The sequence below is a fragment of the Carcharodon carcharias genome, chromosome 8 (genome assembly GCF_017639515.1).
Source record: "Carcharodon carcharias isolate sCarCar2 chromosome 8, sCarCar2.pri, whole genome shotgun sequence".
In the NCBI taxonomy this organism is placed as follows: Eukaryota; Metazoa; Chordata; class Chondrichthyes; order Lamniformes; family Lamnidae; genus Carcharodon; species Carcharodon carcharias.
The window spans coordinates 12,640,542-12,668,535 of NC_054474.1; the positions used below are offsets into that span (position 1 = coordinate 12,640,542).

The 27,994-nt window shown below is 48.4% G+C and overlaps 1 protein-coding gene across 10 annotated transcripts in view; it reads left to right on the plus strand.

The window, feature by feature from the left end:
* The window catches only part of tnip1 (TNFAIP3 interacting protein 1), a 128,915-nt gene that overhangs the window by 65,739 nt on the left and 35,182 nt on the right, over positions 1-27,994 (plus strand). For 9 of the 10 annotated variants that reach the window (XM_041193278.1, XM_041193281.1, XM_041193287.1 and 6 more), the window contains exons 5-10: positions 100-168; positions 6,507-6,701; positions 10,229-10,323; positions 12,876-13,014; positions 23,072-23,167; positions 23,537-23,602. In XM_041193278.1, coding sequence (XP_041049212.1) covers positions 100-168; positions 6,507-6,701; positions 10,229-10,323; positions 12,876-13,014; positions 23,072-23,167; positions 23,537-23,602 — 660 coding nt within the window. The remainder of the gene's footprint in view (positions 1-99; positions 169-6,506; positions 6,702-10,228; positions 10,324-12,875; positions 13,015-23,071; positions 23,168-23,536; positions 23,603-27,994) is intronic. The other variant, XM_041193279.1, reaches the window with a different exon arrangement.

Consider the following 27,994-nt stretch of genomic DNA (forward strand, 5'->3'; position numbering starts at 1 on the left):
TCGGTCTCTCCATGTGGCACTGAATGGAATTCATTCCATCTCAAAGACTTTTTGTGATAGTTTAGAGTTGCTTGTCAATACAGCTGTTTAATTTCATAGGGTTCATCCTCTGAATTTGAAGTGGTGAGTGCGGATGACAAAAAAGAGACAAAGGAGGAATGTGCTGAGGTGAGTCTTACCTGTATCTTGTTATTCTTTTATGGGATGTGGGCACTGGTGATTATGCCAGCATTTATTGCTCATCCCTAGTTGCCCTTGTGAAGGTGGTGGTGAGCTGCCTTCTTGAACCGCTGCAGTCCATGTGGTGTTAGGGAGGGAGTTCCAGGATTTTGATCCAGCGATAGTGAAGGAACGGTGATATATTTTCCAAGTCAGGATGGTGAGTGACTTGGAGAGGAACTTCCAGGTGGTGGTGTTCCCATGTGTCTGCTGCCCTTGTCCTTCTAGATGGTAGAGGTCACGGGTTTGGGAAGGTGCTGTCAAATGAGTTTTGGTGAGTTGCTGCAGTGCATCCTATAGATGGTACACACTGCTGCTACTGTGTGTCGGTGGTGAATGGAGTGCTGATCAAGTGGGCTGCTTTGTCCTGGATGGTGTCGAGCTTCTTGAGTGTTGTGGGAGCTGTACTCATCCAGGCAAGTGGAGAGTATTCCATCACACACTCTTGATTTGTGCCTTGTAGTTGGTGGACAGGCTTTGGGGAGTCAGGAAGTGAGTATCTCTCTGCAAGATTCCCAACCTCTGACCTGCTCTTGTAGCCACAGTATTTATATGGCTGGTCATGTATTGGGATGCCATGTGTGGGGAGTTAGGTGGGTTGAGGGACATCTTGCTCGGGCCTGTTCTCTGCAAATGCTACTGTTTTTTTTCTCTCTCTCTTACACACTTCACCCCCTCACCACCACCCCCCCACCCCCCATCTCTAGCCCATGACACTGAGGCATGTTGTAACGCCTTTGATACTGAGTGAACTGGGATCAACAAAAGCAGCCCAGAGCAATTGTACAATCAGAAATTCAACCCATCTTTAAAGAAAGACTTGCATTTCTATAGCACCGTTCATGACCTTGAGATGTCCCAAAGCCCGTCACAAGCGATGAAGTGCTTTTGAAGTGAAATTTAAGAAATGCAGAAACCATCTGTGCATAGTAAGCTCCCACAAACTGCACTGAAATAATGACCAACTCTGCTTTTTTTTTAACTAATGTTGGTTGAGGGATAAGTGTTGGCCCCAGGTTATCAGGGAGAAATTCCCTGCTCTTCCTCAAAATAGGGATGCTGTGGGATTCTGCATCTCCTTAGGCTGTCCCACGGGATTGAGGGTGACTTGCTTCCTCTCCGGTTTGTTGGGTTCTGCAATGGCTGCTAAATCCAATGTGTGACCTGCAGACTGCCACATGTGGGGTAGGCGGCGCTTGAAGGGTCGGGTAGATGGGTTGCTTGGAGGTTTTGCGCCTCGACTTCACCTCTGCACGTTCCCAACGAAGTCTCTCGATGTGTCCGATGCCTTCCTGAACGTGCCTTCTCCGTTTTGGTCGTTCACAAGCCAGGGTTTCCTGTGAGCTGATGAGGAGTTTTAAGCGATGCTTTGAGGACATCTTTGTGGACCTTTTGAAGATCTTACTATATCCTCCCGGGAAAAGGCAGACAGGTACTCACTTTAGCATCTCGTCCAAGGGACGGCACCTCCGACAGCGTAGCACTCCCTCAGCACTGCACTGGGAGTGTCCATCCAGACCTGAGGGTGGGACTTGAACCCACAACCCTGTGACTCTGACCCGTGCGTGTTAAACTCTGAGCTACAGCCGAGAAAGCAAATGATTTATGACCATCGATTGTTCCCCTGAAACGTTAAACTCTGTTTCTCTCTGCACAGACACTGCCTGGCCTCCTGCGTAACTTTTGTCTTTTACTTATCAAAGCTTACTTGCTTTTGTACAGTATGCCCACCTTTAAAGAGCAGGGGCCCATACCCCTTTAAATACTTACCCCTCATTTGCCTCCCCCCAAAAAAACTCGGGCGCCTTTACCTTAACCGTGAGCACTTTGATGTGAGTTTAGTTGGTGAGTTTTGGTGACTTTGGCGTCAGCTGCGGGGAGTACTCTCACCTCTGGATTCCCACTGCATAGCATTCAAAATTTTCTGACACTCCAGTGCCAGTGCTGAGGGAGTGCTGTACTGTCAGAGACGCCGTTTATTCAGATGAGATGTCAACCCAAGCTTCTGTGTGCACACTCGGCTGGGCACAACCAGAGAATCTGTGGTACCGATTTGGCGCCGATTTAAAGAGGAGGTGAATGCTCCCAGGGGCCAATGTTTATCCCACAACCAACGTCACAAAAGCATCTCACGGCTGTTTGTGTCAGCTTGCTGTACACCATTTGGCCTTTGTGTTTCTGACATGCCAACTGTGACCAGACTTCATCCGCAGCTCTCAAAGCGCTTTGGGATGTCCTAAGATCAAGAAAAGGCACTTTTTAGAAATGCACATTCTTTTCAAGTATTTTTCTCAATGCGTCTGAACAGTTGATTCACCATCTTGGGGTATTTTTTTTTTTGTTGACTGAAATAAGTGCTGGGCAATGATGGGAATTTCGTCTTTGCGTAATTGGTGAATCATGAAACTCACCAGCCGTGAGTGCGTGTGTTCCACATCTGGGTCGTACAAAATCCCAGCATGAATTAACCGAAGAGTATTAACCAGACTCTTAAAGGGGCCTGGAAAAACTCAGCAGGTCTGGCAGCATCGGCGGAGAAGAAAAGAGTTGACGTTTCGAGTCCTCATGACCCTTCGAACGTCAACTCTTTTCTTCTCCGCCGATGCTGCCAGACCTGCTGATGTTTTTCCAGGTAATTCTGTTTTTGTTTTTGTTTTGGATTTCCAGCATCCGCAGTTTTTTTTGTTTTTATCTTAAAGGGGCCTCACTGGTGCTGCTGATTACAGTTAGCTTCACCTCCTTTTTACCCAGTGAGGTTGAAAGTTTGTTCGCGGGACTTAATCAGGGTCTCCAGACCAAAAGCAGGGGAGGTGACGAGCATCAGTCGATTTGGATTACCGTGAACTTCAATAGTGGGCTTTTATTTATTTATTTTTTTTATCAGCCACTTATTCTTCCCCCTCCCCTGAGGTGATTGCACTTTACCAGCACCTTGTGGCCGTCATTCTCAATGCATAGCTCTGACTGCTGAGCACAATCTAGGCTGACACTCCCCAGTGCCGGAACTGAGGCTGCACTGTCAGAGGTGCCATCTTTTGGAAGAGATGTTAAACTGCAGCCTCCTCTGCCCTCTCGGGCAGGCTTAGTAAAGTTTCACGACCACTATTTCAAAGGCGAGCAGGGGTGTTGTGCAATGAGTTCGTTTGGTGTCTCGTTGATGAGATCTTGAGACTCGTATGTTTAAACATGAACCGTTTGACTGGTCAATCCTTAACTATGTGCAGATCCAAATTACTGCCGTGCATGGTGCTGCTGCTGTGCAGGTTCCTTCCAGAATGTTCTCCGAGTCTGTTACTATGTGACTCTGTACGTCATACCGTGGACAGAGCGACTCTCCAGTCCCACGTTAACCCTTGCTCTGCCGAGCACCTTTACATTACAGTGGCATGCAGGCACACACAAGAAGGGGAGATCTCCCTGGCGGAACCAATATTTTGTCTCTCAACCGACATCAATACAAGAAGGAAGAAAAGATTATCTGGTCATTATCTGTTTGTGGGATCTTGCCGTGCATGAATCGGATGCCACGGTCGCTCCATTATGACAGCGACTGCACTTCACTGACTGTTAAGTTCTTTTTAAACACCTTGAGGTTGCCAAAAAAAAGCTGTGGAAACCCAAATCTTTGGGTGGAATTACCTCAGATTTGCATCAAGTGTGGTGGGAGGTGGGGGAGAAAGAACGTGTTACCGGCCGGCCGAAATGGCGGCTTTTCACGCCGCATCGTCCCCAATCCTGCCTTAGTAATCGTGCGTTCCCAGGAAACATGCCGTTTCGCTGGTGGGCAGCCGTCACTTCGCCCGCCACACCAATACCCTCTCCGCTTTCTCACGCTGGGCATGGCGCAAAGTGCAGCTGTACGCATGCCTCGCCGTGCTGCCAGCCCAGGACCGCTACACCGAAGACCAGGCCCCGGAAGGCAAGAAGAGTGCAGCCCCCCCCCCCCGACTCAGTGACCCATCCCCGGGGTGCATTCTGGACGCCGTTGGAGCTCGCCACGATGTCCTCTCTCCCCCACCTCCCCCCCACAGCTCTGGCTGCAGGAAGCCCATCAGTCTCACCGCTCTGGCTAAGGAGGTCAGTGGTGGCAGAGGTGGTCAGTGCCAACTCTGCACAGATGTTCACCCATCCAGTGCAGAAAGAGGATGAATGATCTCACCCATGCCGCCTCTCTCTCTCTCTCACACACACACACACACACACACACCGGAGTGAAGTGACTGCTCGCCAGGTGCGCGTTGCTTATGCTGGGCTGTGAATCACACCGATGTGCAATCGCACAAACGCGCCCGGATGATCCCCCTGGCGAGCTGGGCTTATAATGAGCTGCAGACGAATTGCGGTGAGGTTCCCGACGTGCGGCGGTGGGAGAGGTGCCCCGCCATCAACGGGCAGAGCGGACGGTTGCAAACTGGGCTTCACGACGTCGTGAGACTGGTTTTTTTGGTGCCCCACCATGTTGTCCGCTCACGCCCACCATGATGCCTGACACCAGTGGGCACAGAAAATTCCTCCCTTTATCTTTCTTTATCTGTTGGGAGTTAAATCCGAGCTACTTACAGATGCCGGCCTGCTCAATGTGACCCTTCAGGAAGCTCTTCTTCACACTAAGGGGAGTGGAAATCTGGAAAACTAACCCCGCCCCCCCCCACCCCCCCAACCAAAGCTGGTTATTTGAAAATCTCAAAACCAATTGATGTGTTTTTTGTTGGATAAGGGGATCAAAGGTTATGAAACCATGTCATCTTAAACGTGGACTTAGATACACATCAGTCACAATCTAATCAAATGGGCAAACAGGCTCAAAGGGCTGAATGGCCTCCTCCTGTTCCTATTGTCTTCAAGAGAGGAGTCATGGCTCCATTCAGGATAAATGAGCTGCCTGTGATGTGAAGCACTTCACTGAAACAGGATATCTGTGCAATGTATAAGAAAACTAATCAGAGGAGGGGCTTGGCTGGAGGAGGGGCTTGGCTGGAGGAGGGGCTTGGCTGGAGGAGGGGCTTGGCTGGAGGAGGGGCTTGGCTGGAGGAGGGGCTTGGCTGGAGGAGGGGCTTGGCTGGAGGAGGGGCTTGGCTGGAGGAGGGGCTTGGCTGGAGGAGGGGCTTGGCTGGAGGAGGGGCTTGGCTGGAACTTAGGACTGAAAAGTACCAACAAAAGGAAGATTTGGAGGTAAGCCGGGAGACTGGATATCATTCGGGATCATAAGGATTACCTGGGAGGTTTGTCACAAGCAAGACTGGAATGTTTAGCCCTTGAGTCTGTTTGGCCAACCAGTCAGATCTTGGCTAACATGGGTCAGTTTTGAGAAGAAAGTTACCACTGTTCTCTGTCAAATATAGATGGTTAAGGGTGATATGGTAGATAGAGAAAAACATTCCCCTTTGGTGAATGGGTTGATCACCAGCGGGCATAGATTTAATATTGCTGGCAAAGATCTAGTGAGCAGATGAGAAATGTTTTTACTCAGAGCTTTTGGGATCTGGAACTCTCTACATGAGAAGCTGGGAGAAGCTGATTCCATAAATAATTTTGAAAGGGAGTTGGACAGGTATTTGAGGATAAGGAACTTAACAGGGTTAGCAACAAAAAGTGGGGGGAGGGGGGATATTGTAAGCAGACTACTTCTTCAGATGGCCAGCACAAGCATGAAGGGCCAAGTGGCCTCCCTCCCTCCTTCGATGCTGTTAATTTCTATAATCCACTAACCATGGTGTCTGTTCACCTCTTCCAAAACTTGGCTGCCTGGATCCTAATTCACATGAATTCACTCATCACCATTCTCCCCCGTTAACCCCCCCCCACCCCACAACCTCAACTCTCTGGCTCCTGGTCCAGCAACACCTCAATTTAAAAATCCTCATCCTTGTTTGCAAGTCCCTCCAGTCTTGTCTCCCCATAGCCCCTATTTCTGTGGCTACCCCCAACTCTCCGACATTTCTGCACTCGTCACATTCTGGCCTCTTGCGCGCCACCAATTTTAATCGCTCCACCATTGGTGGCCGTGCCTTCAACTGCCAAGGCCCATGGTTCTGGAATTCCCTCTCCCCACCTCGCAGCCTCACACTCCTCCTTTAAGACAATCCTTAAAACCTACCCCCCCGACCAAAATTTTGGCCATCTGACCTTATATCTCCTACTGTGGTTTGGTTTCAAATTTTATTTGATCACGCCCCTGTGAAGCAGCTGGCCACGTTTTAAAAGCGCTATATAAATTCCAGTTGTTGTTGCCCAGGACTTGCTGTGATTGGTTGTAATTGTGTCTCGTGTCCTCTCCCTGATTCGAGGAGGTGCTGCAGAAGTTGGCGACTGAAGATGGAAACGTGTCTGTTCATCTCCAGCGACTGGAGAACTCACTGAGCCTCTTCGCTGAGGAGACCAATGGGAAAGAGCTACTAGCCCACCTGGGCCGAATGGCTGTTGACTTCAATCGCCTGTCATCCAAAGTGCAGAAGAATGAGTACAAGACCACCATCCTACAGGTAGGAGGCAGTGCTCACCACCCTTCTCTCCCGGGCCATTGGTTAGTGGGGGAAAGCTGCTGGATTGCAATGCATAATGGAATTGTTCCCCATTTCAGCATCAAACACTCCCAGGACAGGTACAGCACGGGGTTAGATACAGAGTAAAGCTCCCTCTACACCGTCCCCATCAAACACTCCCAGGACAGGTACAGCACGGGGTTAGATACAGAGTAAAGGTCCCTCTACACTGTCCCCATCAAACACTCCCAGGATAGGTACAGCACAGGGTTAGATACAGAGTAAAGCTCCCTCTACACTGTCCCCATCAAACACTCCCAGGACAGGTACAGCACAGGGTTAGATACAGAGTAAATCTCCCTCTACACTGTCCCCATCAAACACTCCCAGGACAGGTACAGCACAGGGTTAGATACAGAGTAAATCTCCCTCTACACTGTCCCCATCAAACACTCCCAGGACAGGTACAGCACGGGGTTAGATACAGAGTAAATCTCCCTCTACACTGTCCCTATCAAACACTCCCAGGACAGGTACAACACGGGGTTAGATACAGAGTAAAGCTCCCTCTACACTGTCCCTATCAAACACTCCCAGGACAGGTACAGCACGGGGTTAGATACAGCCAAATTACCCTCTACACCCTCCCCATCAAACACTCCCAGGACAGGTACAGCGCGGGGTTAGATACAGAGTAAATCTCCCTCTACACTGTCCCCATCAAACACTCCCAGGACAGGTACAGCACAGGGTTAGATACATAGTAAAGCTCCCTCTACACTGTCCCCATCAAACACTCTCAGGACAGGTACAGCACGGAGTTAGATACAGAGTAAAGCTGCCTCTACACTGTCCTCATCAAACACTCCCAGGACAGGTACAGCACGGGGTTAGATACAGAGTAAAGCTGCCTCTACACTGTCCCCATCAAACACTCCCAGGACAGGTACAGCACGGAGTTAGATACAGAGTAAAGCTCCCTCTACACTGTCCCCATCAAACACTCCCAGGACAGGTACAGCACGGAGTTAGATACAGAGTAAAGCTCCCTCTACACTGTCCTCATCAAACACTCCCAGGACAGGTACAGCACGGGGTTAGATACAGAGTAAAGCTCCCTCTACACTATCCCCATCAAACACTCTCAGGACAGGTACAGCACGGGGTTAGATACAGAGTAAAACTCCCTCTACACTGTCCCCATCAAACACTCCCAGGACAGGTACAGCACGGGATTAGATACAGAGTAAAGCTCCCTCTACACTGTCCCCATCAAACACTCCCAGTACAGGTACAGCACGGGGTTAGATACAGAGTAAAGCTCCCTCTACACTGTCCTCATCAAACACTCCCAGGACAGGTACAGCACGGGGTTAGATACAGAGTAAAGCTCCCTCTACACTGTCCTCATCAAACACTCCCAGGACAGGTACAGCACGGAGTTAGATACAGAGTAAAGTTCCCTCTATACTGTCCCCATCAAACACTCCCAGGACAGATACTGTTCGGGGTTAGATTAAGAGAGCGAGTAGAAGTTTCCACCTTTTGGCAGAATTCTGATTTTTTTGATTATGGATTTCGGCTCTTTGAAATGTTTTGCCAATTTTCACCTCCCCCTCTTCCTAGATCTTCACTTCACGTGTACAGAGCTCCCACATTTAAAGTGCATCCTAATAGCGCATTTGAGCATGCTCAGTCTTTTTTTAAAAACGAATCGATGCTGCGCTGCTCCCCTCCCCGGCATGTTGAGCATCCCAATTCTAATCGCTCTGTCACTGTCGGCTCTGCCTTCAGTTGCCTGGACCTGAAGCTCTGGAATTCGCTCTGTAAACCTCTTCACCTCTCTACCCCATCTCCATCTTTTAAGAGGTTCCTTCAAATGTGTCATTCTAATATCTTTTTTTTTTGTTATTTATTTGTTCATGGAATATGGGCATCACTGGCTAGCCCAGCATATATTGCCCATCCCTAATTGCCCTTGAGAAGGTGAGCTGCCCAGTGGTGTGCCGCCATCTTGAACTGCCACAGTCTCAGATACTGAAGCAGCCCGTGTCCAAATGCAGCAAGACCTGGACAAAATCCAGGCTTGGGCTGACCAATGGCAAATAACATTCATACCACACAAGTGCCGGGTAATGACCATCTCCAACAAGAGAGAATCCAACCATTGCTCCTTGACATTCAAAGGCATTACCAATCCTTAAACCCCCCCACTATCAACTTCCTGGGGGTTACCATTGGCAAGAAACTGAACTGGATTAGCCATATAAATACTGTGGCTACAAGGGTAGGTCAGAGTCTAGGAATCATGCGATGAGTAACTCACCTCCTGACTCCCTAAAGCCTGTCCACAGTCTACAAGGCACAGGTCAGGAGTGTGATGGAATACTACCCACTTGCCTGGATGAATGCAGCTCCAACAACACTGAAGAAGCTGGACACCATCCAGGACAAAGCAGCCCACTTGATTGGCACCAAATCCACAAACATTCACTCCTTCCACCACCGACGCACAGTGGCAGCAGTGTGTACCATCTACAAGATGCACTGCAGGAACTCACCAAGGCTCCTTAGACAGCACCTTCCAAACCCACGATCATTGCCATCTAGAAGGACAAGGGTAGCAGATAGATGGGAACACCACCACCTGGAAGTTCCCCTCCAAGCTACTTGCCATCCTGACTTGGAAATGTATCGCCGTTCCTTCACTGTCACTGTGTCCAAATCCTGAAACTCGCTAACAGCACCATGGGTGTACCTACACCACATGGACTACGGTGGTTTAAGAAGGCAGCTCACTATCACCTTCTCAAGAGCAATTAGGGATGGGCAATAAATACTGGCCTCGCCAGTAAAGCCCACATCCTCTGAATGAATTTTTTTAAAAAGTCCCTGTAGTGTAGGTACACCCACAGTGCTGTTAGGGATGGAGTTCCAGGATTTTGACCCAGCGACAGTGAAGGATATATTTCCAAGTCAGGATGGTGAGTGACTTGGAGGGGAGCTCGCAGTGGGCGGTGGTGTTTATGTGGCTTGGTTTCATATTTTGTTTGATAATTGCTCGTGTGAAGAGCCCTGGGGCATCTTTAACAGAAACAGAAATACCTGGAAAAACTCAGCAGGTCCGGCAGCATCGGCGGAGAAGAGCACAGTTGACGTTTCGAGTCCTCACGAACCTTCAACAGAACTTGAAACGTCAGCCGTGCTCTTCTCCACCGATGCTGCCAGACCTGCTGAGTTTTTCCAGGTATTTCTGTTTCTGTTTTTGTTTTGGATTTCCAGCATCCGCAGTTTTTTGCTTTTATCCCTGGGACATCTTTGCTCTGTTCAAGTTGCCGTTCGAACAGAGATGGTCACATAATCTTTGAAAAGGGAATGGCTACGCTAGAAATGCGAGAATTACTGAAGTGCCAGAAGGATGAGTGGGATCGGATTGGGCGTGGGGGAGGAAATGACCAATGCTACCCTGATTCTGTGTTGGGAGACGGTGAGCGGGATCATGACATTCCTTTCTATCTGTGTTGCAGACCCTTTGTGAACAGTTGCAAAGTGAAAATGAAGATCTGCGGAAGAAGCTGGACCATGACATAAATCTCAAGAATCAGATGATGGAGAAAATGAAGTATGTTCATAGGCTGGCCTCTAACCGAGTGAAGGACTTGCACCCCTATAGCGCCTTTCACCGCCTCGGGCTGCTCCAAAGCGCTCTCCTGCCAACCAAGTGCTTTTTTTGAAGCAGTAGCTACGAACCATATTTAGGGACAAAATGAACAGTCACGTGGACAAATGTAGGTCAATCAAGGAAAGCCAGCCTGGATTTCTTAAGGGTAAATTATGTTTAAGTAGCTTGCTGGAGTTTTTTTTTTGAAAAGGTAACAGAGGATTGATGAGGGCATTGCAGTTGATGTGCTGTACATGGACTTCCCAAAAGGTGTTTGATACAGTTGCCACACAACAGACTTGTGATCAAAGTTATGGCTCATGAAATAAAAGGGACAGCAGCAGTGTAGATACAGAATTGGCTGAATGAGGGGAAACAGAGTCCATGGTTAATGGATGTTTTTTGGGCTGGAGGAAGGTTTGTAGTAAGTTGCCCAGGGGTCAGTGTTGGGGCCCTTGCTTTTCCTGAATGACCTGGACCCTGGTGTACAGGGCACAGTTTCAAAGTTTGCAGATGATGCGAAACTTGGAAGCATTGTGAACTGTGGGGAGGACAGTGTACAACTTCAAAAGGACATAGAGAGGTTGGTGGAGTGGGCTGACAAGTGGCAGATGAAATTCAATGCAGAAAAATGATTCATGGAGTAATTCATTTTGATAGGAAGAACATGGAGAGACAATATAAAATAAAGGGTACAACTTTTAAAGGGGATGCAGGAGTGGAGGGACCTGGGCGTATGTGTGTATAAGTCGTTGAAGGTGGCAGGACAGGCTGAGAGTGCAGTTAAAAATAGCATGAAGTGTCCTTGGCTTTATTTATCGGGGCATAGAGTTCAAGAGCAAGGAGGTTATGTTGGACTTATATAAGACAATAGTTTGGCCTCACCTGGAGTTTTGTGTCCAGTTCTGGGTGCCACACTTTAGGAAGGGTGTGAGGCATTGGAGAGAGTGCAGGAAAGATTCACAAGGATGGTTCCAGGGATGAGAAGCTTGAATGAGGATAGATTGGAGAAGTTGGGACTGTTCTCCTTGGAGAAGAGAAGGCTGAGATGAGATTTGATAGCCTTGTTCAAAATAATGAGGGGTCCAGACAGACAGAGTAGATAGGGAGAAACTGTTCCCACTTGTGAGAGGATTGAGGAGGAGAGGGCACAGATGGAAGGTAATTTGCAAAAGGGATATGAGAAAAGACTTGTTCAGGCAGCGAGTGGTTAAGGTTTGGGATGCACTGCCTGAGAGTTTGATGGAAGCAGGTTCAACTGAAGCATTCAAAATGGAATTAGACTGTTGTTTGAAAAGGAAGAGCGTTGCGGGGTTATTGGGAGAAGAGTGGGAAAAGGCATTAGATGAGTTGCTCATTCTGAGAGTCAGTGCAGACATGATGGGCCAAATGGCCTCCTCCTGTGCTATAACAATTCTGTGATTACAGTGTAGTCACTGTGCTAAGGTAGGAAACATGACAGCCAATTTGCACACAGCAAGCTCCCAGAAGCAGCAATGTGATAATGGCCAGACAGTCATTATGTGGCATTAGTTGAGGGATGAATATTGGCCAGGACATCAGGGAGAACTCTTCTGCGTGCCGGGGGATCTTTCTCATCGACCTGAGAGCGCAGACAGCTCTGGCTTAACTTCCTATCTGAGGGATGGTGCCTCTGACAGAGCCGCGTTCCCTCGGCGCTGCACTGCAAATGTCAGCCAAGATTTTGTGCAGCAAGTCCCTGAAGTCAGAATTGCACCCGTGACCTGCTCCCTCTGAGGCGAGAAGACTCCTGGCCTCTACGCCCAGCCCTAAAATGTCAGCTGGCACCCCTCCACCGTTTTGTATGCCCCCTTCTTAAGCCGCTCAAGCCAGGAGTTTTCCATTGCTGTTCCCCGCAGACCCCAAGTATCTAAACACACCGTCTCTCCCTCTCCCGCCCATCCAACTACCTCTCGAGAGCAGCTACTTTTGGCAAGCGCGCCCCGCTTACCTTCCAACGTAAAATTCTGGAAACACTCAGCAGGTCAGGCAGCATCTGTGGAGGCAAACAGACTTGTTGGTTAATAAGCAGGCTTGCTTCTATGGGGGTGCTGTCCTCCCTGCACCGTAGCACTGCCCCCTCCCCCCTCTTGCCAACTTGCACTGTAAAAGCTGCTGAGCTACCCGCTGGGTGTGGCCCTCCCCTCTGTGGATAAAATACTGGCAGAGGTGGGGATGAGGCCCTTAATTGGCCACTTGAGGGCCTCAGTAGGCCCAAGGGCGAGTGGGCAGCATGACACCTCCATCGTCCCCCATAAAACGGGAGACAGGCCGGAGGGGAGTGTGGTGGGTGGGAAGGCCACGCACTGCCTACGTGTGGTGACCATACCCCCCCCCCCCACCCACCCCGACAACCTTCAAACGCGCCAGCAGGGGGAGCATAAAACCCAGCCCCATGTCTCGGGTCAATGGCCCTTCATAAGAACTTTCCTTCCTGTTCGGAAGTCCGCAGCCTTGTGTCTCTTTAATTCTGTCCTTTCCTTTTGCTCCAGATACGAGAACATGAAGCTGAAGAGAATGGTGGCAGAGAGGACAGAGCAGAAGCACAGAGACCAGCAGGCTCCTGCGCTTGAAGTTGTCTCTAAGCATGAGCTGCCAGTCAAGTTGCTGGAAGGAGCCGGACTTCAGCAGGTTAATAATATTTCCAGCCGCAGGAGCAGAACGTTCCACACTTCACTCGCACCTTTTCCTGCGGCAGTGACCTGCATTTCTCTAGCGCCTTTAGCTTCGGGGAGGCTTCCAAGAGTGTTTTACCACCAGCTGGGTACTTTTGGAAGTGGGGTCACAGCTGTCGCATCCCTACATTACAACAGTGTCACTCGCGCACAGTAAGATCCCACAAACAGCACTCAGACGAGTGACCAGATAATCTGTTTTTTTGTCGGTGATTTTAGTTGAGGGATAAACATTAGCCTTGGGTACTGAAACCTGACACCAAATGTCTCCCCTCCTTGGCACTCTCTTTCTCTTTCTTTCTCTCTTTCTCTTTCTTTCTCTCTTTCTCTTTCTTTCTCTCTTTCTCTCTCTTTCTCTCTCTTTCTCTCTCTTTCTCTCTCTTTCTCTCTCTTTCTCTCTCTTTCTCTCTCTTTCTCTCTCTTTCTCTCTCTTTCTCTCTCTTTCTCTCTCTTTCTCTCTCTTTCTCTCACTCTCTCTCACTCTCTCTCTCTTTCTCTCACTCTCTCTCTCTTTCTCTCACTCTCTCTCTCTCTCTCTCTCTCTCTTTCTCTCACTCTCTCTCTCTTTCACTCTCTCTCTCTTTCACTCTCTCTCTCTTTCCTCACTCTCTCTCTCTCTTTCTCTCACTCTCTCTCTCTTTCTCTCACTCTCTCTCTCTTTCTCTCACTCTTTCTCTCTTTCTCTCTTTCTCTCACTCTCACTCTCACTCTCACTCTCACTCTCTCTCTCTCACTCTCTCTCGCTCTCACTCTCACTCTCACTCTCACTCTCTCTCTCACTGTCTCTCACTCTCACTCTCTCTCACTCTCACTCTCACTCTCACTCTCACTCACTCTCACTCTCACTCTCACTCTCACTCTCACTCTCACTCTCTCTCTCACTCTCTCACTCTCACTCTCACTCTCTCTCTCTCTCTCTCTCTCTCTCTCTCTCTCTCTCTCACTCTCTCTCACTCTCACTCTCACTCTCACTCTCACTCTCTCTCTCTCTCTCACTCTCTCTCTCACTCACTCTCACTCTCACTCTCACTCTCACTCTCACTCTCACTCTCACTCTCACTCTCACTCTCACTCTCACTCTCACTCTCACTCTCACTCTCACTCTCACTCTCACTCTCACTCTCACTCTCACTCTCACTCTCACTCTCACTCTCACTCTCACTCTCTCTCTCTCTTTCTCACTCTCATAGCCTTCCTGCGGATAATTCTTGTCCTTTTGACATTCTGAGTTCTCTCCTGGAATTGTCCAAACCAAACCAAATGCATCAACCAAACTGCAGATTGACATTTCCATTAGATGTGATGATGTTCGGGTTTTACCTACAAGTTGAGTTATGATCAGCTTTGTGTCCTACTGCACTTTCAGTGTAACTCCTTAGCATCCTGCGTCATGAGGCCTGCATTCGCCAATACAGTTCTTATTGCTGAAAAAGTACATCTTTGACAAAGCTTTTTATCTTCCGCTTATCAGGACAATCGCAGTGGCTGGAAGCTACGTATATTAATACACAGGGCCCTGCTCTTTGCAGACAGAAAGAACATGTTACGCACATTATGCCTGTTTCAGCTAAACAAAACAAGGGACAGCCATTCGCTGACTCATTCCTCAGGGCAATGCCTTGACCAATCAGGGTCAAACTGCCTGTCTTCACGTAGAAGTCACAAGCTGCATACCGGAAATAGAGGGTAACCTAGTTGCTAAAAAGAGCGAGATAATGGATATCAGCAGAGTTTGAAAGCACTTGAGAAACCTAAGGGGCTAAAATCCGATAAATCCACAGGATCTGATGGCCTACATCCTGGGATGCAAAAGAGATGGCTGCAGGGACACAGTAAGCTCCCGCTTAACAGCTGCAGGGACACAGTAAGCTCCCGCTTAACAGCTGCAGGGACACAGTAAGCTCCCGCTTAATGGCGAACTCACTTAATGTTGTCTCACTTTGACGTCGGTAATGAAATAGCGACTGTTTGTCCATTTAACATTGCCAGTTTCATCACATTTCTATTTCCCTATAGCTCTGAGGAAGGGTCATACGGACTCGAAACGTTAACACTCTCCACTCTCTCTCTCTCTCTCTCTCTCTCTCTCTCTCTCCACTCTCTCTCTCCACTCTCTCTCTCCACTCTCTCTCTCCACTCTCTCTCTCCACTCTCTCTCTCCACTCTCTCTCTCTCTCTCTCTCTCTCTCTCTCTCTCTCTCTCTCTCTCTCTCTCTCTCTCTCTCTCTCTCCCTCTCTCTCTCTCTCTCTCCACTCTCTCTCTCCTCACTCCACTCTCTCTCTCCACTCTCTCTCTCTCTCTCACTCTCTCTCTCTCTCTCTCTCTCTCTCCTCTCTCTCTCTCTCTCTCCCCACTCTCTCTCTCTCTCTCCACTCTCTCTCTCCACACTCCACTCTCTCTCTCTCTCCACTCTCTCTCTCTACTCTCTCTCTCTCTCCACTCTCTCTCTCCACTCTCTCTCTCCACTCTCTCTCTCCACTCTCTCTCTCCACTCTCTCTCTCCACTCTCTCTCTCCACTCTCTCTCTCCACTCTCTCTCTCTCCACTCTCTCTCTCTCCACTCTCTCTCTCTCCACTCTCTCTCTCTCCACTCTCTCTCTCTCCACTCTCTCTCTCTCCACTCTCTCTCTCCACTCTCTCTCTCCACTCTCTCTCTCCACTCTCTCTCTCCACTCTCTCTCTCCACTCTCTCTCTCCACTCTCTCTCTCCACTCTCTCTCTCCACTCTCTCTCTCCACTCTCTCTCTCCACTCTCTCTCTCCACTCTCTCTCTCCACTCTCTCTCTCCACTCTCTCTCTCCACTCTCTCTCTCCACTCTCTCTCTCCACTCTCTCTCTCTCTCTCTCTCCACTCTCTCTCCACACTCCACTCTCTCTCTCCTCTCTCTCTCTCTCTCCCCACTCTCTCTCTCTCTCTCCACTCTCTCTCTCCACACTCCACTCTCTCTCTCTCCACTCTCTCTCTCTCCACTCTCTCTCTCTCTCTCTCTCTCTCCTCTCTCTCTCTCTCTCTCCCCACTCTCTCTCTCTCTCTCCACTCTCTCTCTCCACACTCCACTCTCTCTCTCTCTCCACTCTCTCTCTCTCCACTCTCTCTCTCTACTCTCTCTCTCTCCACTCTCTCTCTCCACTCTCTCTCTCCACTCTCTCTCTCCACTCTCTCTCTCCACTCTCTCTCTCCACTCTCTCTCTCCACTCTCTCTCTCCACTCTCTCTCTCCACTCTCTCTCTCCACTCTCTCTCTCCACTCTCTCTCTCTCCACTCTCTCTCTCTCTTCTCTCTCTCTCTCTCCTCTCTCTCTCTCTCTCTCCCCACTCTCTCTCTCTCTCTCCACTCTCTCTCCACACTCCACTCTCTCTCTCTCCACTCTCTCTCTCTCTCCACTCTCTCTCCACTCTCTCTCTCCACTCTCTCTCTCCACTCTCTCTCTCTCTCCACTCTCTCTCTCTACTCTCTCTCTCTCCACTTTCTCTCTCTCTCTCTCCCCTCTCTCTCCACTCTCTCTCTCCACTCTCTCTCTCTCTCCACTCTCTCTCTCTACTCTCTCTCTCTCCACTTTCTCTCCACTCTCTCTCTCTCCCTCTCCACTCTCCCTCTCCACTCTCTCTCTCCCCTCTCTCTCCTCTCTTCTCTCTCCTCTCTTCTCTCTCCTCTCTTCTCTCTCTCTCTTCTCTCTCTCTCTTCTCTCTCTCTCTTCTCTCTCTCTCTTCTCTCTCTCTCTTCTCTCTCTCTCTTCTCTCTCTCTCTCTCCTCTCCCTCTGTCTCTCTCCACGGATGCTGTCAGGCCTGCTGAGTTTTTCCAGCATTTTCTGTTTTTGTTTCAGATCTCCAGCATCTGCAGTGTTTTGTTTTTCCACTTTAATGTTGTTTGTCACAGGCTTCCTCTTATTTGGTTTGTCTGCTCACATGACTTTGTTGCTGGAGCGCTGCTACCCTCTCCTTCAGTCCCTCGCCCTCCATCCCTCTTCTCACCCCCTCCCCCACCCCGCCTTGCCTCTTAGCCTTGATGACTCGGCCCCATCGACCCCCCCCCCCCACTCTCCCACCAACATTGCCAACTCCCACCCTTCCCCCCCCGGCCTCTGTTCTCAATGGAGTCCTCGAGGGTCTGTCCCTCAGCGGCTCCCGACTCCTGGCTTTGTTTCTGAACTCCCACTAAGTCCTGCCCGCCATCTAGTGGCAGACATTGGTCGGTGCAGGCAGTCAGGACTCCAGCTGCCTGCACTGACCAACCGCTGCCACTAGATGGGGCCTGGCCAATCAGATAGTACTTGCCTCAGTACACTAGGTTTTTTTTATATAAAGAGCTTAATTGTGCATTGCTGTAAAAAGAGACGTTTTGAAGCTTCAAACAATGTTTGGCAGTTAACTGTCAATCATCATCAATTGGTGCATTCTCCATGGCAGTACCGCTGCCAATCAGAATCCACTTGCCAACCAATCAACACTCTCTTCTCGTACAGTATAGATTGTTGTTTTCACCTTACATTGGTATTCTTGCAAAGTGTCCTGATGAGTGCAAGGTGAAAAGCTGCGACATGTCTCTTTTTCAGCAATACTCGAATTTAATTGTATCGTATATCGTATTTCTTTTATATTTAATGATGTATTTCATTTGGCAAGTTATTCCAACCAGGAATGCACAATGCTGCACACGTACGATACAGTATTTCAGCTTGTACATTGTTAAAGCCGGAGTTAGGTTCCTTTTAGACATTTCTTGCCCAGAGAAAACAATGATTCCTCTGAGAATCCATGATTCAGATAAAGTCGTTTCACTTAAAGTTGTGATTTTCAGGAACGTAACCACAACTTTAAGTGAGGACTTACTGTAGTGGATGCACTGACTGAATTTTCCAAAATTCCCTAGATTGTGGAATGGTCCCAGCAGATTGGAAGTTTGCAAATATCACCCTGCTATTCAGGAAAGGAGAGAGAAAGCAGGGAACTTACAGGCCAGTTGGCTGAAATTCAGTCAATGAGAAAGTGCCAGAATCCATTGAGGAAGTCTTAACAATGTACTTAGAAAATCGTAGTATGATCAGTCAAAGCCAACATGGCCTTACGAAATGAAAACAGTGTTTGCTAAATTTATTAGAGTCTTTTCTTGATTTAAATAGTATGGTAGATAAGGGGGAACCAGTAGATGTAGTACACTGGATTTCCAAAAGGCTTTTGATAAGGTGCCACACAAAAGGTTAATTAGCAAGGTAAGGGCTCATGGAATTGGGAGCGATATATGAGCATGGGTAGGGGATTGCTTAACAGATAGAAAGCAGAGAGTGGGCATAAATTGGACATTTCCAAGCTTACAGGCAGTGAATGGTGGAGCGCTGCAAGGATCAGTGCTGGGGCCTGAGCTATTTACAATCTACCTGAATGACTTGGATAAAGTGACAGTGTGTCACGCATCTAAGTTTGTTAATGATACCAAGCTAGGTGGGATCGGAAGCTGTGAGGAGGATACAGAGAGGCTGCAAAGAGATACAGACAGGTTAACTGGGCAACCAGATGGTAGATTGAATATAAGTAGGGAAGTGTGAGGGTATTCGCTTTGGTTGTAGGAATAGAAAAGCAGAATTTTTTTTTTTTAAAGCTGAGAAACTTGTAAGTGTTGGTGTTCAGAGAGACTTGGGTGTTGATACAAGGAATGCAGAGATCCAGCATGCAATTAGGAAGGCAAATGGCATGTTGGCCTTTATTGTAGGGGGATTGGAATAAAGAAGTCTTGTTACAAATGTACAGGGTTTTGGTGAGACCACATCTGGAGAGCTGTTTGCAGTTTTGGTTTGCATGTCTAAGGAAAGATATACTCGCATTGGAGGCAATACAGCGAAGGTTCACTAAACTGGTCCCTGAGATGAGGGGGTTGTCCTATGATGAGAGGCTGAGTAAATTGAGCTTCTATTCTCTGGAGGTGAGAAGAGTGAGGGGCAATCTCATTGAAACCTACAAGATCCAGAAGGGGTTTGAGGGGTGGTCACTGAGAGGCTGTTTCCACTGCTCGGGGGAATCTAACACACGGGGGCCCAGTCTCAGGATATGGGGCCGATCGTTTAGGACTAAGCTGAGGAGAAATTACTTCGTTCAAAGTGTCGTGAACCTTTGGAAATCTCTGTGGATGCTCCATTGTTGAAAACATTTAAGGTTGGGATAGATTTTTAGTATCTCAGGAAATCAAGTGACATGAGGAGCAGGCAGGAAAATGGAGTTGCAGCTTAAGATCAGTCATGATCATATTGAATGGCAGAGCGAGCTGGACACGCTGTGTGGTCTACTCTTGCTCCTATTTCTTGTGTTCTTATGGCACATTTGACAGTGCAGCACTCCATCAGTACTGCACTGAAGTGTCGGCTTAGATTTTGCGCTCTGAAACCCTGGGTAGGAATCCAATGAACAGTTACTGTGCTGCCGGACTGGCCTGTTGGTCTGAGGGTTCCTAGTGTAAAGAGTTTGCATCTCTGGTGGGGCCATGTCTACAACCTAGCTCAAATGAGTTACAAGCTGGTAACCCCAATGAGATGACACTGTGACAGTGTAGGAACGAGAAAGGTATGACTGTGCACTAGGGGCAGTGTCCAGAGGCAGTGCAGAGGGAGCTTTACACTGTATCTAACCCCGTGCTGTACCTGCCCTGGGAGTGTTTGTTGGGGACAGTGTAGAGGGAACTTTACTCTGTATCTAACCCCGTGCTGTATCTGTCCTGGGAGTGTTTGTTGGGGACAGTGTAGAGGGGGCTTTACTCTGTATCTAACCCCTTGCTATCCCTGTCCTGAGAGTGTTTGATGGGGACAGTGTAGAGGCAGCTTTACTCTGTATCTAACCCTGTGCTGTACCTGCCCTGGGAGTGTTTGTTGGGGACAGTGTAGAGGGAACTTTACTCTGTATCTAACCCCGTGCTGTACCTGTCCTGGGAGTGTTTGTTGGGGACGGTGTAGAGGGAGATTTACTCTGTATCTAACCCCGTGCTGTACCTGTCCTGGGAGTGTTTGATGGGGACAGTATAGAGGGAGCTTTACTCTGTATCTAACCCTGTGCTGTACCTGCCCTGGGAGTGTTTGATGGGGACAGTGTAGAGGCAGCTTTACTCTGTATCTAACCCCGTGCTGTACCTGTCCTGGGAGTGTTTGATGGGGACAGTGTAGAGGGAGCTTTACTCTGTATCTAACCCCGTGCTGTACCTGTCCTGGGAGTGTTTGATGGGGACAGTGTAGAGCGAACTTTTCTCTGTATCTAACCCTGTGCTGTACCTGTCCTGGGAGTGTTTGATGGGGGCAGTGTAGAGGGAGCTTTACTCTGTATCTAACCCCGTGCTGTACCTGCCCTGGGAGTGTTTGATGAGGACAGTGTAGAGGGAACTTTACTCTGTATCTAACCCTGTGCTGTACCTGTCCTGGGAGTGTTTGATGGGGACAGTGTAGAGGGAGCTTTACTCTGTATCTAACCCTGTGCTGTACCTGCCCTGGGAGTGTTTTAAGGGGACAGTGTAGAGGGGGCTTTACTCTGTATCTAACCCTGTGCTGTACCTGCCCTGGGAGTGTTTTAAGGGGACAGTGTAGAGGGGGCTTTACTCTGTATCTAACCCCGTGCTGTACCTGCCCTGGGAGTGTTTGATGGGGACAGTGTAGAGGGAGCTTTACTCTGTATCTAACCCCGTGCTGTACCTGTCCTGGGAGTGTTTGATGGGGACAGTGTAGAGGGAGCTTTACTCTGTATCTAACCCCGTGCTGTACCTGTCCTGGGAGTGTTTGATGGAGAGAGTGTAGAGGGAGCTTTACTCTGTATCTAACCCTGTGCTGTACCTGTCCTGGGAGTGTTTGATGGGGACAGTGTCGAGCGAGCTTTACTCTGTATCTAACCCCGTGCTGTACCTGTCCTGGGAGTGTTTTAAGGGGACAGTGTAGAGGGAGCTTTACTCTGTATCTAACCCCGTGCTGTACCTGTCCTGGGAGTGTTTGATGGGGACAGTGTAGAGGGGGCTTTACTCTGTATCTAACCCCGTGCTGTACCTGTCCTGGGAGTGTTTGATGGGGACAGTGTAGAGGGAGCTTTACTCTGTATCTAACCCTGTGCTGTACCTGTCCTGGGAGTGTTTGATGGGGACAGTGTAGAGGGGGCTTTACTCTGTATCTAACCCCGTGCTGTACCTGTCCTGGGAGTGTTTGATGGGGACAGTGTATAGGGAGATTTACTCTGTATCTAACCCCGTGCTGTACCTGCCCTGGGAGTGTTTGATGGGGACAGTGTACACCGAGCTTTACTCTGTATCTAACCCTGTGCTGTACCTGTCCTGGGAGTGTTTGATGGGGACAGTGTAGAGGGGGCTTTACTCTGTATCTAACCCTGTGCTGTACCTGCCCTGGGAGTGTTTGATGGGGACAGTGTAGAGGGAGATTTACTCTGTATCTAACCCCGTGCTGTACCTGTCCTGGGAGTGTTTTAAGGGGACAGTGTAGAGGGAGCTTTACTCTGTATCTAACCCCGTGCTGTACCTGTCCTGGGAGTGTTTGATGGGGACAGTGTAGAGGGAGCTTTACTCTGTATCTAACCCCTTACTGTACCTGTCCTGGGAGTGTTTGATGGGGACAGTGTAGAGGGAGATTTACTCTGTATCTAACCCCTTACTGTACCTGTCCTGGGAGTGTTTGATGGGGACAGTGTAGAGGGAGTTTTACTCTGTATCTAACCCAGTGCTGTACCTGTCCTGGGAGTGTTTGATGGAGACAGTGTAGAGGGAGATTTACTCTGTATCTAACCCCGTGCTGTACCTGTTCTGGGAGTGTTTGATGGGGACAGTGTAGAGCGAGCTTTACTCTGTATCTAACCCCGTGCTGTACCTGTCCTGAGAGTGTTTGATGGGGACAGTGTCGAGCGAGCTTTACTCTGTATCTAACCCCGTGCTGTACCTGTCCTGGGAGTGTTTGATGGGGACAGTGTAGAGAGAGCTTTACTCTGTATCTAACCCCGTGCTGTACCTGTCCTGGGAGTGTTTGATGGGGACAGTGTAGAGCGAGCTTTACTCTGTATCTAACCCCGTGCTGTACCTGTCCTGAGAGTGTTTGATGGGGACGGTGTAGAGGGAACTTTACTCTGTATCTAACATCGTGCTGTACCTGTCCTGGGAGTGTTTGATGGGGACAGTGTAGAGAGAGCTTTACTCTGTATCTAACCCCGTGCTGTACCTGTCCTGGGAGTGTTTGATGGGGACAGTGTAGAGGCAGCTTTACTCTTTATCTAACCCTGTGCTGTACCTGTCCTGGGAGTGTTTGATGGGGACAGTGTAGAGGGAACTTTACTCTGTATCTAACCCCGTGCTGTACCTACCCTGGGAGTGTTTGATGGGGACAGTGTAGAGGGAACTTTACTCTGTATCTAACCCCGTGCTGTACCTGCCCTGGGAGTGTTTGATGGGGACAGTGTAGAGGGAGTTTTACTCTGTATCTAACCCCGTGCTGTACCTGTCCTGGGAGTGTTTGATGGGGACAGTGTAGAGGCAGCTTTACTCTGTATCTAACCCCGTGCTGTACCTGTCCTGGGAGTGTTTGATGGGGACAGTGTAGAGCGAGCTTTACTCTGTATCTAACCCCGTGCTGTACCTGTCCTGGGAGTGTTTGATGGGGACAGTGTAGAGGGAACTTTACTCTGTATCTAACCCCGTGCTGTACCTGTCCTGGGAGTGTTTGATGGGGACAGTGTAGAGGCAGCTTTACTCTGTATCTAACCCCGTGCTGTACCTGTCCTGGGAGTGTTTGATGGGGACAGTGTAGAGGCAGCTTTACTCTGTATCTAACCCCGTGCTGTACCTGTCCTGGGAGTGTTTGATGGGGACAGTGTAGAGGGAGCTTTACTCTGTATCTAACCCCGTGCTGTACCTGTCCTGGGAGTGTTTGATGGGGACAGTGTCGAGCGAGCTTTACTCTGTGGTGATTGTGTTGGCTTTTCCCTTGAACACAGGATTGTGATCTGAGGGGTGGAATGTGTTGGTAATTTGGAATGATGGATATTTTGCAGAGTGCAAAGACAACAGAACAGCAAGAATCCAGTGAGAAAAACATAATAGAGACATTGGAAAAGAAAGTCACAGCTTTGGAGCTGCAGAGGAAAGAGGTAAGTGTTAATGGAGTTCTGCGTGTCTGAATGAGTTTCTCTCTCTGTCTCTTCCCCCTCCCCCTGTGTGTGGCACCTGTACCCCACCTCCTCCCTCCCATCACTCAGGCAGGCTCTGCTTCCCTTATCCTCCTTGCACCTACTCTACCTCTTGCCTGCGCCCCTGCTCTCCATCACCTGCACACGCCCTTGGCCTTTCTCCCAAGCACCCTCTGACTCGCCCACTCTGGCCCTGCCTCTCGCACACTCTCTGTCTCTGTCTCTCTCTCTCGTGCTCTGTTTGAGCTGTGCCTGTCACTTTTGACTGACACTCAATTCCTGTCAAATATTTTTTTGTTGCCTCTAATTGTCTTTGTGTTGAACTTCTAGTTGTTGGAAGTGAACAAACAGTGGGACCAGCAATTCCGGAGCATGAAACAGCAATACGAGCAAAAGGTAAAGCAGGGAGCGTCTCAGGATTCATCCCAGAATATCTGACACAGGAACCAGAGTGGGGAGACAAGGAGAGGGTTATTGATGTAGCCGCTTTGTTATGATCTGTGCTGAAGTAAAAAAAAGATTCAAATTTATAGAAGCAGAATACTGCAGATGCTGGAAATCTGAAATAAAAACAGAAATTGCTGGAAAAATTCAGTGCCTGTGGAGAGAGAAACAGAGTTAATGCTTCAGGTCTGTGACCTTTCATCAGGACTGGGAAATGTTAGAAATATAATCGGTTATAAACAAGTTCGGGGGCAGAGACAGATCGAAAAGAACTTTTTTAAAGTGGGATATGGGTGTTGCTGGCTGGGCCAGCATTTATTGCCCATCCCGAATTGCCCTTGAGAAGGTGGTGGTGAGCTGCCTTCTTGAACCGCTGCAGTCCATGTGGTGTAGGTACACCCGCAGTGCTGTTAGGGAGGGAGTTCCAGGATTTTGACCCAGCGACAGTGAAGGAACGGCCGATATATTTCCAAGTCAGGATGGTGTGTGGCTCGGAGGGGAACTTCCAGGTGTTGATGTTCCCATCTACCTGCTGCCCTTGTCCTTCTAGATGGTAGTGGTCGTGGGTTTGGAAGGTGCTGTCGAAGGAGCCTGGGTGAATTTCTGCAGTGCATCTTGTAGATGGTAAACACTGCTGCTACTGTGCGTCGGTGGTGGAGGGAGTGAATGTTTGTGGATGGGGTGCCAATCAAGCAGGGCTGCTTTGTCCTGAATGGTGTCAAGCTTCTTGAATGTTTTTGGAGTGCAAAAGGGAACATATGAATTAGGGGCAGGAGAAGGCCACTATCTCATTTCTGTTTTAAATGGGTGACCCCTTACCTTTAAACAGTGACCCCTAGCTCTAGATTCTCCCACAAGAGGAAACATCCTTTCCACACCCAACCTGTCGAGACCCCTCAGCATCTTATAAGGTCTGTTATAGGTTGGAAGGCAGGAGCAATTAAACGGCAAAAAGGATTTGATAGAGTAGATACCAGGAGGATGTTTCCACTTGTGGGAAAGATTAGAACCGGGAGCCACAATTTAAGAATAAGAGGGTCTCCCTGTTAAGACAAAGATGAGGAGAAATTCTTTCTCTGCGGTTAGTGGAATTCTCTTCCACAGAAAGCAATAGAGGCAGGGTCATTGAGTTAGATAGATTTTTGATAGACAAGGGAGCCAAGACTTATGGGAGGAGGGGGACAGACAGGAAATCGCAGAATCTTTACAGCACAGAAGGAGGCCATTTGACCCATTGTGTCTGCACTGGCTCTCCAAACGAGCATTGTGACCTAGTGCCATTGCCCTGCCTTTTCCTTATACCCCTGCACCTTGTTTCTATTCAAATAATCACCCAATGCCCTCCTGAATGCCTCGATTGAACCTGCCTCCCCCACACTTGCAGACAGTGCGTTTCAGACCTGAACCATTCCCTGTGTGGAAAAGTTTTTTCTCAGGTCACATTCGCTTCTTTTGTAAATCACTTTAAACCTTTGCCCTCTCATTCTTGATCCTTTTACGAGTGGGAACAGCTTCTCCCCATCTACTCTGTCCAGCCCCCTCATGATTTTGAAAACTTCTACCAAGTCTCCTCTCAGCCTTCTTCTCTCCAAGTCCCAACCTCTCCAATCTTCCCTCATAGCTGAAGTTTCTCATCCCTGGAACCATTATTGTAAACCTCTTCTGCTCTCTCTCCAATGTGTTCATATCCTTCCAATAATATGATGGCCCAGAACTATACACAATATTCTAGCTGAGGTCTATCGAGCATCTTATATAAATTCAGCATAATCTCCCACTCTTGTACTCTATGCCCCTATTAATAAAGCCCAGTGTACCATATGCTTTATTAACTGCTCTCTCCACTTGTCCTGCCACCTTTAATGATCTATGCATATATACACCCAGGTCTTTCTGCTCCTGCACCCCCTTCAAAATTTCACCCCTTATTTTATATTGTCTGTCCATGTTCTTCCTACCAAAATGCATCACCTCACACTCCGCATTGAACTTCAACTGCCACCTATCTGCCCACTCCACCAACTTGTCTATGTCCTTTTGATGTTCTACACTCTCCTCCTCGCAGTTTACAATGCTCCCAAGCTTCGTATCATCCACAAACTTTGAAATTGTCCCCTGCACACCAAGATCTAGATCATTAATATATATCAGGAAAAGCAAGAGTTCCAATACCAACCCCTGGAGAACTCCACTACAAACCTTCCTTTAGCTGGATAAACATCCATTGACCATTACTCTCTGCTTCCTATTTTTCAGCCAATTTTGTATCCATGTTGCTACTGTCCCTTGTATTCCATGAGCAATAACTTTTCTCACAAGTCGGTTGTGTGGCACTGTGTCAAATGCCTTTTGAAAGTCCATGTACACCACATCAACAGCAGTACCCTCATCTATCTTTTCTGTTACCGCTTCAAAAAACTCCAGCAAGCTGGTTAAACATGATTTCCTCTTTAGAAATCCATGCTGGCTCTTCTATATCAACCCATACTTTTCCATGGAGCTGAGGCCACAATCAGATCAGCCATGATCTTACTGAACAGCAGAGCAGGCTGGATGATCCAATGGCCCACTCCTGCTCCTAAGTCTTATGCACCTATGCAAGGTTAAAGGAGGTGGGAATAGGACAAGCAAAGAAACAAATGATGGGTCTGGAGGAGGTGTAAGTGGCAGTAAGTAGGATCATTACCAACAGTTGCTGTCCAGAGAAATGGGGACAGTGTGTGTGATCTCAAATTGTTGAACTCAGCCTTGAGCCTGGAACGTTGCATAATCGAGAGATGAGCTGTTATTCCTTGTTGCTCCTCCCCACTTCCTGTTTGTGTCAAATTTTGGTAATTTGTGCATTTATTTATTTGTTCATGGGATGTGGGTGTCGCTGGGTAGGCCAATGTTTATTGCCTTGTTCAGAGGGCATTTAAGCAACCACGTTACTGTGTGCCCGGAGTCACATGTAGGCCAGACCAGGTAAGGACGGCAGATTTCCCTTCCCTATAGGGGCATGAGTGAACCAGATGGGTTGTTAACGACAATCAGCAATGGTTTTGTGGCCACCATCAGACTTTTAATTCCAGGTTTTTATTGAATTCAAATTTATATTGGGATTTGAACCCGGGTCCTCGGAGCATTACGCTGGGGTCTCTGGGATACTAGTCCAGTGACGATACTACTCTGCCCTCGCCTCCCTACTACTGGGTGATGTTCATGCGGATGCGTTGTGCCCGTTTTAAAAGGCTGTTGTGTGAAGCAATCTGTGCGAGGAAGCAGGGTTTGTATAACAGCGTCTCTGTCCGATTCGAGCACTTTGTCCCTTTTCAATCTCACCATCGAAGCTCTTTTAATAGGCGGTCAAATCTGAACTGGAAATAAATCCAAGCTAAGAGCTGGTGAATCATCTCTGGCCCTCCCTTTTGTAGACTGAGAAGTGTCGATAAACTTGAATAAGGGAATGACAGCAAATTGGACCTTAATCCAGATTAGAGAATAGTGCAGAACCAGCGATGTTACTGAATTTGTAACCCGTGAGCCCTGTCTGATAATCCAGAGAACCAGAGTTAAAATTCCACCACGACAGTTTGAGAATTTGAATTAAGTTTACAAAATCTATAAATGTAAAGCTAGTTATCGATGGTTATCAGCTGGTAATCAAGTGACCCCCGAGCTGTTGGACGATCACTCAATATCCAACTGTCTCCTTCAGGGAAGGAAATCTGCCATCCTTACCTGCTCTGGGCCTACATATGGTTCCAGACCCACACCAATGTGGCCTAACGAAAAAAGGCTTGCATTTGTATAGCCCCTGTCACAACCCCCTGAACGTCCCAGAAATGCTTTACAGCCAATGAAATATTTTTTCAAAGTGTAGTCACTGCTGTTAGGTAGGAAATATGGAAACCAACTCACACACAACAAGCTCCCCGAAACAGCCATGTAACAATGAATAGATCATTTGGTTTATTTTTGTTATGTAATGTTGATAAATATGAACCCAGGTTCTTCAAAACCCTGCCCTTCAAAATGGTGCCATGGGATCTTGCCTGCCCTCTTGGGTGGGCACGCAGGGACCCATGTGTCATCTGAGTGGCAGAACCGCTGACAGTGCAGCACTCTCTCTGTGCTGCACTGGGAGTGTCAGCCTAGATTTTTTGTGTTCCAGGCCTGTAGTGGGATTTGAAACCACAACTTTCCGATTCAAAAGTAAGTGTGCTACCCACTGAGCTATAGCTGACAATTGGCTATTAACTGCCCTCTGAAGTGGCCCAATGAGAAACTCAGTTGTAGCAAACCACTAACTAGCAGCCTTCTCAACTAGATGAAGCCATTGGAAAGCTAGTGGAATATTGGCAA